This window comes from Dipteris shenzhenensis, chromosome 9 (genome assembly GCF_047967505.1).
Source record: "Dipteris shenzhenensis isolate YYH24624 ecotype China chromosome 9, Dip_SZ_1.0, whole genome shotgun sequence".
In the NCBI taxonomy this organism is placed as follows: Eukaryota; Viridiplantae; Streptophyta; class Polypodiopsida; order Gleicheniales; family Dipteridaceae; genus Dipteris; species Dipteris shenzhenensis.
Window position 1 is genome coordinate 31,842,822 of NC_141604.1, and position 10,759 is coordinate 31,853,580.

A 10,759-nucleotide genomic window follows, 5' to 3' on the forward strand; every position below is an offset into this window, starting at 1 on the left:
CTTGATATATTGAAACATATTAATATCCACCCTCAAGAGAAGATGTGTCAATCTTACTCCGAACTGGAAAATGGAAGCTGCCTCAACCCTTGCAATTGTGTTAAAGCATCCTTGACCGTACCTGTATGTCCAAGAGCAAAAGAAAGAGCCAGACACAAATGATGCCAAGACGATTTTGTCCAAAAGTCAAGCTGGTATCAGAACTGGAAAATGGAAGCTGCCTCAACCCTTGCAATTGTGTTAAAGCATCCTTGACCGTACCTGTATGTCCAAGAGCAAAAGAAAGAGACAGACACAAATGGTGCCAAGACGATTTTGTCCAAAAGTCAAGCTGGTGATACCAAGTGGCTGCAAGACCTTGGAATGCAGGTCTAATTTCTTCCACCTTCTGCTGATCTGATCAGTTGTGGTACTCAGCAAGATTATCGAAATTATATAACCACATATAAATGTCCTCTCTGGCGACCCGTTGATTGTCGTACATCATACCTTAGAATCATGCCCAGAGCAAAAACCTGATGAAGAAGAGGCTGACTGAGGCTAGATTCGCTACATTGATGTTTGACTGCACCAATTATGATAGAAGAGTAGCCAGGATTTCTGGCGTGAACTAAAAACTATTGTGTTCTTTTTGTTGCATGGTAGCCGCATCATGCTCCATGTTGTCCATCAACGGCTCTTGGTTACCCGGCGTTTCCACCAAAACTCTGACACACAAGGAAAGCAAAAAAATTAGCGACAAATAGAGAAAGACCAAGGCAAGAAGAAGGTTGAAGATTCAAAGCAGCGGCCCAATGTTTGCTTAATAGATCGGCTTTACAACTTTGATTTACATTCAGCCTATATGATCCTAGGTGTACATCCATGTCGCGTTATTTACATTTATAAAATTACCATTGGTCTCTCTAAGCACTTTCTGTCACCAATCCATGCAAGGTCATGCTACATTCTAACTAGAACGTAACAGCCTAGTGATGATCAGAGACAGGCGTGAAGAATCAAATGGGACTAATATGCAGTCCACATGGCCAATCGCAATTGGCTAAGGGAGATTGCAAACATGATGCCTGAGTTACTGCCTCATGAGTTGACTCCGAAAAGTGGCATTGATCATCAGATTGAGGTGCACCCGAGGCCAGCTACAAAGGAAATCTACTAGTCTATATGGAAAGAAAATGCACAAAGCCGTGGAATCACTTCATGCAAGCCCTCCAAGTCTCCGTATAGTATCCCGGATTTGTTTGTTTTTAAAAAAAGATGGTGGCCTGAGGCTATGCATCGATTACTGAGCACTCAATAAGTTTACCGTCAAAAACTGCAAACACGAGGGAATTGTTCAATCAACTTGATACGTCATGAGGATTTGGAGAATACCACCATGAGTACGCAGTATGGGTCCTACCCAACCTTCATGACTATTATGAATAATATATTCTAGGCATATTGATGGCTTTCTGGTTGTGTACCTTGATGACATATTGGTGTATTCCAATACTCTCAAGGAACACATGAAGCATCTGAAGAAGGTACTTAAGAGACTTTGAGAGAGTAAGCTTTGTCTGAAAGAGTCGGAGTATATGTTTGCAACACAAATGGTATAGGATTCAAGGTGCATCAAGGGGAAGTCACAGATGGATGAGGCAAAGGTCAAGGCAATGTTGGACTGGCCAACTACACGATCAGTCAATGAAGCAAAAAAGTCTTCCAATCAAGGAGCTTTTGGCTCTCATATGCCACTAGATGACCAGATTGCACCAAGATACCAGTAACTGCTGCCACATCGAAAGCATCTGTATGTACCTCGTTTTCAGACTGGGCTGTCTTTCCTGAGTACATGTCAATGAAGGCCCTGTAAAAAGAAGTGAGTCCATTGGCTGATCATGTAGTTGATGAGTACATGTTAATGCAGACCCTGTAAATTGAGCCTGAAGCAAGCAATGTGGAAGGATTTCCTGGCAAACTTCAATTTCAACACACACTACACACCTAGGAAGGAACATGTGGAGGACGACACACTGAGCCAGCACAGGCACCCTGACCTTTCAGCCATTCAGCTTCTGCAGAATGTGATGTTGCTACAGGATATACAGGCTGGGTATGCTGAGGATCAGTTGACGCAGGCCATTCTCACATGTCCAAGCCCATCAAGCACATATGGAGGTCCGGGGTGGACTGAACCTGTTTAAGCAAAGCAGAGTGTATGTCCCCGCTACCGTAGGCGGATCCTAGCTGAGCATCATCGGCAGGACACCCAGGGCAGGATAAGTCAATGGACCTGCTCACTCCAACTTTTGGGTGGCTCCTCATGGATAGGGAAATGGTTGCATATGTGCAGAATTGTGAGATTTGCCTTCTAGAAAAGGCAGTGCGGCGAAAGCCAGCGTAACTGTTGCAGCCTTTACAGATCCCTGACTATCCAATGGAGAGTGTCTCCATGGATTTATCACTACCTTGCACTCTAGTAACATACACTCGAGTGTGTTTGAGTAAGGGATACTCAAGAGTGTTTGAGTAATAGGTACTTGAGCTTGTTTATGGTAGTCAATCACCTCACGAAGTATGCCCATTTCATTCGCCACATGTGATGGTTCCTCCATTGTCAGACGTACATATGGTTCGGGCAGGCCAAACTAGTCCCACCAGCCCTCATTATTCAGACTCTTCTCAAGAACCATATTAGCACCTTGATCAATCACCGAGGCTGGCCCACACTTGCGTAAACCTGGTGTGGTTCCTTCAGGGCATCTTTGAGCATGGAAACATGAAAGACCGGATGTACATGCATATGGCCCACAAGGGCCAATCTGCAGGCTTACTGTCGGAGGTGCTCACACAGTGAACGGTCCATCATACCATCGCACCAGCTGATCCGTGATCTCGGCTAGAAACTCAAAATGCCAAGGGTCAATTCTTAGATAAGTTGCATCTCCCACCTAGCTTGCAGAATACATGTGCGCCTGGAGAAGGCGCAGCACGCAGCAACACATGAAGATGTAGACCAGAAGAAGCATCCTACAGAGTATGGCCCGTCGCTGTGGATGCCAGCTTACCTGGATTGAGCAGCTGAAATTTGCATGAGAGCTCTCAGGGAGAGAACCCTGTAGACAAATGTTGCCAATTATTGTAGAAAAATTTTGCAGTAGTCCTCCAAGATCTGGTTCAGGAACTCCGTCTGTTTATCATTCAGCAGATGGTAGCTGCTGCTAAGAAAAGTCCGCCAAAGGGATCCCATGAACCATCCATTCCAATTGGAACTCTCTGACTTGCTCTGTACAACACATTGCCCTTCGGGATCCGACCTTGCAAGACTCTGGCATGAGTCCGATTGGTTCCCTTGGTACGTGGAAAGGTTGGGTTGAGGCCCCAATGCATTGTGTAGCCTCCCCTTTGGCCTATGCGTGGTTGAGTTGACGCCCCAATAGACTGCGTGGACTCCCCTTTGGCCGATGCATGGTTGAGTTGATGCCCCAAGATGAGGCCCCAACGAACTAGAGGTCTCCCTGCCTCAGCTGGTAAATGGCAGCCCTCCGGATGATGTAGCAGCCTCATGTATGACATGGCAGCCTTTTGGATGAGGTAGTAACCCTATGAAGTGGTGGCCCCACGGATAACATGGCAGCCCTCCAAATGAGGTGGCAGCGATATGACAGCCCTAACAAATCCGTGGGCACCAAAGTGATGACATAGCGGATACATGATGGCCCCATATACGCTCTGTGGGTATGGTGCACACAGGCCACATGGGTAAACGAGGACACCACACACAAGCTGTGTGGGTTGATGGCAATGGTGCCAACCCTTAGGGATTCTACCTGGCTGCTCGACATGCGATTGGCCCCAGGTGGAACCAAAGACCACATGGAGGCCTTGGTGGCTGCATGTACACATGTCTGTACTCATTGGTGATGTGGCACCTCACCCATGGTGCCTAGGTGGTGGACCACATGACATAGTTTGTTTTTTATCCATTAGGCCCTTCCTTTCATGGCATCTTTATCTGAGATGAGACAAGCGAGGAGATGTCTGACAGAGCTATGTAATCTCCAATGCTATGGCTAAATGAAGCATTGGCTTCTTCCTCTCTCCCAGTGTCTTCTACCCTCCCCCTTCTTGTATTCACTCGCCTCCACCGAGTGAAATACCCCCTTGCTTCATGGCAACCCTTCCAGCTCTTCATAGCAACCTCTCGGTGCCATAGCAACGGTTTCCTTGGAGCCTCGAAGACCTGGTGATGCATGGCAGCCTCATCCAATTGGAAAGGCGTTGAGGATTGGCAGCGGCTCATGTCTTCACTGCAACAACATCCCATTTGAGCTCCAAGCTCACAGGCTGTTGGAGGAAGAACCCACAACTGCTGTGGAGCTTGACGATATTGTCGGCGAGCAGACAGAAGGTTCAATTGGGCCAGCCTCTTGATCCCTTACACCACCGAAAGCATTGATTTAATTACCTTACAACGAGCTGCTTTATTTTTAAAAATAACAAAAACCAAACTCTCTGTTCTTTTATGTTTTTTCATTTTTGATTCAAATGGCTGCACATCACCACTGCTGAGGGAGACTTCAACAAATTTCAAAAACACAACTATACATTGTGTTTTCACAGGCTTTGCATTGAATTTTGTAACCCACTAAATTTTTTAACCATTCAAAAGAAAGCTTCCACACTTGCTTTGCTCCAAACTCTGAAAGCTTCCACACTTGCTTTGCTCCAAACTCTGATTCTGCCTAATAGAACTTCCCAACAGAGACAAGACGAATTGTGTGGAGGTCTCCATAAAAAGGAGTTGCCCATCTCAGGATTTGAGTCAAATAAATTCACCCGCACACACACACACTCACTCACACACACATGTAGACTATGACTAAGAACAGAAAACAACATTCAGAAGAAAATAATTATCAAAATGCAAAATGAGGGTTCTGCAGTATATGCTACCAGTAATCTGCACATGAGCAAACTCCATCTTTTGTGTTATGAAAGCGCTTAGCACCCTCTCTATAATTTGCAGAAGTATTAGCAAACTTCGAAATATATTTAAAAGCAGAAGTACAATCAGGACACACACACACACACACACACACACATGTAGACTATGACTCAGAAACAGAAAACAGTGTTCAGAAGAAAATCATTATCAAAATGCAAAAAGAGAGTTTTGCAGCATATGCTACCAATAATCCGCACATGAGCAGACTCCATCTTTTATGTTATGAAAGCGCTTAGCATCCCTCACAATAATTTCCCGATTAGCAAGCTTGGAAATAAATTTAAAAGCAGAATGACAATCAGGACAGACACGCAAATTTTTAATTATGCGAACAGATGTCCTAGGGGGTGTGCTAATGAGCCCAAAAGCAAGGGCAAGTTTCTCACTATGGAAACAAACCATTTGTTCCTTGATCTCTTCTACCACATCATGCAGCACTACTTTTGTATCAGGTACGTAACCCGCTTCCTTCATTTCCCAATTCAACCTCTCCAACTCCGCATAAATTTCCTTGCTTTGTGGATGGGATTCATCTCCGACACAAAACTCATGCAACTTTGCATCTACTTCAATTGAGCTGCAACCTTGTTGCTTCTTCAAGCCCTTCTCCTTCACAATTTTCCTTACATTAACTACGTCATCCCACCTGCCACATGCAGCATAAATGTTTGATAGCATTACATATGGTGCAGTGCTCTCTGGATCCAACTCTGCAACTCGATCAGTAGCTCGTTTTGCTCTTTCTGCATCAAGGTGCACTCTGCAGGCACCAAGCAAAGTCATCCAGGATGAAGCAGTAGGTTGGCATGACATGCTTTTTATCAAATTTTCCCCCTCATCCAGCCGGCCTGCCCGCCCAAGAAGGTCTATCATGCAGTTGAAATGTACAGCCTCTGGTGTGATGCCATGATCTCTCCTCATGGAATCAAAATAGCGGCGTGCCTCATCCATCAGACCTGCAAAGCTACATGCAGAAAGAACACCAAAGAATGTAACCTTGTTGGGAATCACTCCTTCCAGCTCCATTTGCCGGAACAGTTTAAGTGCCACCTTGCCATGTCCATGCTGGGCATATGCTGCGATCATGGCATTCCAGGACACAACATTCCGTATTTCCATCTTGTGGAATATACTCCATGCATCCACAAGATTCCCACTTTTGGCATACATGTTGACGATGGCAGTCTTCACAACTATGTCCGAGTCAAACCCCTTGTGCACAACAAAAGCATGCATCTTCTTACCTTCAGCTAAGGCTGCACAGCTGGCACATGCATCAAAAACACTAACGAAGGTAATTCTGTCCGGTTCAACACCTTTAGATTGCATTTTTAGAAAGAGTTCTAGTGCTTCCTTGCCATGCTCGTGTTGGGCATACAGTCCGATCATAGTACTCCATGATACCACATTCAATTCTGGCATATTGTCAAAAATATCCCTGGCATTCTCCAGGCTTCCACATTTCCCATACATATTGACAATTGCGTTGCCTATCATGAGATCCCACTCATAGCCACTCCTTACAAGAAAAGCATGTATCCGAAGAGCGTCAGCAAGGATTGTCAAGTTGGCACATGCATCGATGATGGCCAAGTATGTGACCTTGTTAGGAAACATACAAGCTAGGAGCATTTGTTGAAAGACTTGGTGGGCTTCCTTGCCGTTTCCATGTTGGGCATACAATGCAATCATGGCAGTCCATGTTATAACGTCTCGCTCCGTCAGCTTGTCAAATATTTCCCTCGCATCTTCTAAACTCCCACACTTACCATACATATTGATCAGGGCAGTTCCCACGAGAGAGTCTAACTCATACCCGCATCCGAAAGCGTAGGCATGCACCCACTTGCCTTCCGCAAGGGATTCTTCGCTGACACATGCTGAAAGCACGCTGACGATAGTAGCTTGGTGAGGGAGTACACCCTGCCGTACCATCTCTTGAAAAATGTGCAACGCCTCCCTCCCCTGACCATGTTCAACATATGCAGCAATCATGATGTTCCAAGAAAACACGTTCCGTGAAAGCATTGCCTCAAACGCATCACGCGCTTCTTGCAAAGATCCACACTTGCCATACATCTGGATGACAAGGTTTCCTAGAAATGTGTCCTGCCCACGTCCATGTTGGACAATATGGGCATGGACGTGCCTGCCTTGTTCTAAATCCTTGGAGCTACTGCAGTGTCGTAATAAAGACGCGTATGCAGAAGAATCCAAACGGCTTCCTGCTAGAGCAAGGCAATCGAAGTCCTTCGCCGATGCTACCTTGCTCAAGCGATCATCGGACAGTTTTTTAACCTTGCAATGGCTATCGAGACTGGGATAAGAAGCAAACCGGGCAATCGGAGCTAAAGATGAACACTGGTTGTGCAAAAGGGAGAACCATATTGTCAACTTCTCGCCAAATCTTTGAGACTTTCGCCCATACAAGGCTGCAATCATCATTCCTTAGCTTGCACCATCAGGCATGAATCATCATCAAATGACTTTTACTAAAACTTTCGAGGGTAAACGCGCACACTTGGAAGGGCAGTTTCACACCACCCCACTTGAACGAATGGCAAAAATCAGGCCCCACTCTTTTTGAACAAGATGAATTTCATTCGTGTGGCCTGCTGAGATGGTGCACGGAAAAGGGGGCGAAGAGAGAGAGAGAGAGAGAGTAAGAAGAAAAGAAGTATATATATATATATATATATATAGAGAGAGAGAGAGAGAGAGAGAGGGGGGGGGGGGGAGAAAAAGATGTAGCAAGATGGAGGATTTCAAGGGAAAGTCTTAGCCCAATCATAAAAAATCAAACAAAAATAAACTAGATTTGCAAAAGGCAGTCTTTCCATCGTGGTGCAAGTAACTACTATGAAGCTCAATCCTTCTATTTTATCAATTGTTTAAGGAGAAAAGAGAATGAGTAAAATAGTGGGCATGAGACGAGGCATAGTGGACCCGATCCTCCCTGCATATGTCAGGGGTGGTGATTTATTATTAATTTTGTGATGTCCATATTTTGGAAGCTGAGGTCCAACAAATACATGAATAAGGCGATACAATAACTGATCCTCGTTTGCAGTTTTTACAATATTGTCACATGGACTACAACCATATGAATAAAGGTGTAGTGATCCTTCAATCTTGCATCCATCTTGGATTTCCTTGCTCCCTCGCATCAATAACATGCATTAAATGAGAGGAATGTTGTAAGAATTCAGATAAAAAACATGAAATTTTGAATGGTCCAATAATTGAAAATATTTATATTATAATATATAATATATAATTATTATAACCACAAATAGTTTGGGCGGGGAGGCGGCGCACTTTCTTTCCCAAAGAGTTATAATCCGAGGGAATGGGCCCTTCCCTAGGTGTTGAGATAATGTCGAGAATATAAACGTCGAGAATATTAGCGCCGAGGATAAGTCTCGCGAATGGGTAAGAAACTGGCATATTATCTGAATGTTAATAGTCATAATCATAGTCGAACACCGAGAGACAATATCAGATAAACTTGCCAATGTGACCCTGAGAGGATCTACATGTGTCCTTGAGGAGGAGGATTCCAACATTCTCAAATCATTCAGTAGACTTTGGACAGCACAAAAAGACAACTATCATTAGAGGAAGTCTGACGTAGAGGACAAACATTGTCACTCTCCACTTAGCTAGTGTTACGTGCCTCTCCAACTATCATTAGATGAAGTCTGACGTAGAGGACGAACATTGTCACTCTCCACTTAGCAAGTGTTACGTGCCTCTCCAACCTCGGAGTTTGATCACTATAGTAAGTCGAGCTTTTACACTTGTGAGAGTAGAGCATAAGGTATCGCGAGGCCCTCCAAAGCTTCACATCCCAATAAGCCCAAACTTGCAAATCAAGTAGACCATCTCTTCAAATCGAATAGGTTTGAAACATTAATATAGTCTTTTTATTGTGGAAAGCACCTATATGCTTTTAGTGCTTTAGTCAAAAGCTTCGCTTTTACATCAAACGAAGTCAAGGGGATAAGATGAAACCAGATCAAGGGCTTAGATTAGTGGCTCAAGGGAGTGTTAGAAAACCCAAACATCTCCCTAGGCTGTCTGCCGTAAATAATTCCTAATTTTCCATTTGTCAAAGGAAGCAAAACGTTACTATAGCCTACCCATAGGGCATAACAAAAAGGTTTGCCCCACATATGGAGGCTACCCCATCGAGTGGACAACCGGACTACATAGCCCATGAAACATTTTGACTAAGGGTTGAACCCGTAATGATGACTAAGGCCAAATGTTCCATGTTTCCACTCCCCTAAGCAACTCTTGATGTAATCAATGTGCAACTTTTCCATAAAGCATTTCCACTAGGTTGCTGAACCACATCACCCACCTGGCCCTCTTTTCTTTCTCCATGGGTGTGCAGGTGGTTTGAACCCACCCTAAGGGCCTATGCATGCGATGCCCAAAATGCGGCATCAGTGGCACATTTTTTGGGCCACCCAAAAAATCACCTCGAGAGGCACAATGAGACATAGAAATGTGCAAATAGGCACCTTAAAAAATGAAGCTGCCTTTTTGTGCATTTGTGCGCCATTTTTCTTCTTCACCAATGGGCTCCCCATCTCCACTCTTCTCTACCACTTTGCAAATACTGACAACGCCGCAATCTACAAAGCCCAATGGAATTTTGACAAAGGCTCTCTGCACCATGTTGTACATTCACTAGCTAGAATGATTTACTGCGCGTGAAACAAATCTTGCCCATTCCAACTTCTCTCAATTGTGCATTCTTTTGCTAGTGTGCACTAGCCCTGAGAGTCATTCCCACTGAAGAAAAACATAGTAAATTTGCCAAAAAATGTTGCCACTAAAGTTGTTCCCCTGGAGAGCCCCTATAAAATCACTACCAAAGTTGAGCATATGTATGCCCTGATGGAAATTCCCCTCTCCACCCTGGCATATAGGGGCTTCCTAAAAAAGAGAGGTTCCATTGGCATCTCGAGCTTCATCGTTAGAGTTGCAGTTACAATAGAGTCCACTATCCATGTTTGCAGGAGCATGGGGCCATAGGCAAGGCATGGGGATGAATTCCTATCCATGCTCCCCTGTGCCAAGATAGATGGCATATATGCTAGTCTAGCGTGACACAGGAAGGAGCTCTAACAATGAAATTTTCACATGATTCTTTCTCCCCGTCCCCCAAAAAGGAATTGGCGTTTATTAGCACTGCCTCCTTAAGAGGCCATTCCTGCATTGTGGAGCTCAAAGACAAAAAATGTGGTCTGATTAGTGCCACCATTTTTGTGACACTGCTCCCCTATGTCTTGAGAGCTCATCTGAGTCCATCTTTTTTCTTCATCCTAGTCTATCTTCTACATTGTCTCTAACTTGGTGTCAAGCTCACTATAGTCTTTGTAATGATCCACACCACTAGAGCTAAGCTCCTCAATTTCAGGGGCTCCTATGAAGAGGGCTTTGTGTTGATATAAGTTTTATTAAAATCAAACTAACGAGCGAAAGGTTATGAGCAAAACACTAACAGGGGGTCAAACTATTATAAAAATTGACTGTCAAACACAGAGACTCATAACTTTTTACAATAGTATTTGATTCAAGGTCTAATTACATAGAAACATGCGCCTTGAAGAGGGCTTTGTGCTGATATAAGCTTCATCAAAATCAGACTATCGAGTAGAAAGTTATGAGCAAAACACTAACAAGAGGTCAAACTATCATAAAAACTACCCTCCACCCATGCTAATTTCGCCTGAGCATGATGCTCCCTCAAGACTC

General features: G+C 44.3%; 1 protein-coding gene across 1 annotated transcript; it reads right to left on the minus strand.

Moving 5' to 3' along the window:
* Positions 1-252: 252 nt before the first annotated feature.
* Positions 253-7,498, minus strand: LOC147898523 (pentatricopeptide repeat-containing protein At1g11290, chloroplastic-like). Its single transcript, XM_087379254.1, has 2 exons — positions 5,377-7,498; positions 253-707 (listed from the first exon to the last, which is right to left on the minus strand). The coding sequence occupies exons 1-2, from the start codon at positions 7,433-7,435 to the stop codon at positions 670-672; spliced, it is 2,097 nt and encodes a 698-aa protein (XP_087235380.1). The 5' UTR covers positions 7,436-7,498; the 3' UTR covers positions 253-669.
* Positions 7,499-10,759: the final 3,261 nt, after the last annotated feature.

What these genes read in the sequence shown, in the direction of transcription:
- LOC147898523 (XM_087379254.1), bottom strand. Translation starts at nt 7,435, where the DNA reads ATGATGATTGCAGCCTTGTATGGGCGAAAGTCTCAAAGATTTGGCGAG. An exon ending in ACAAATGGTTTGTTTCCATA is followed by an intron (nt 708 to 5,376) that starts GTGAGAAACTTG and finishes CTTGTGTGTCAG; the next exon opens with AGTTTTGGTGGAAACGCCGG.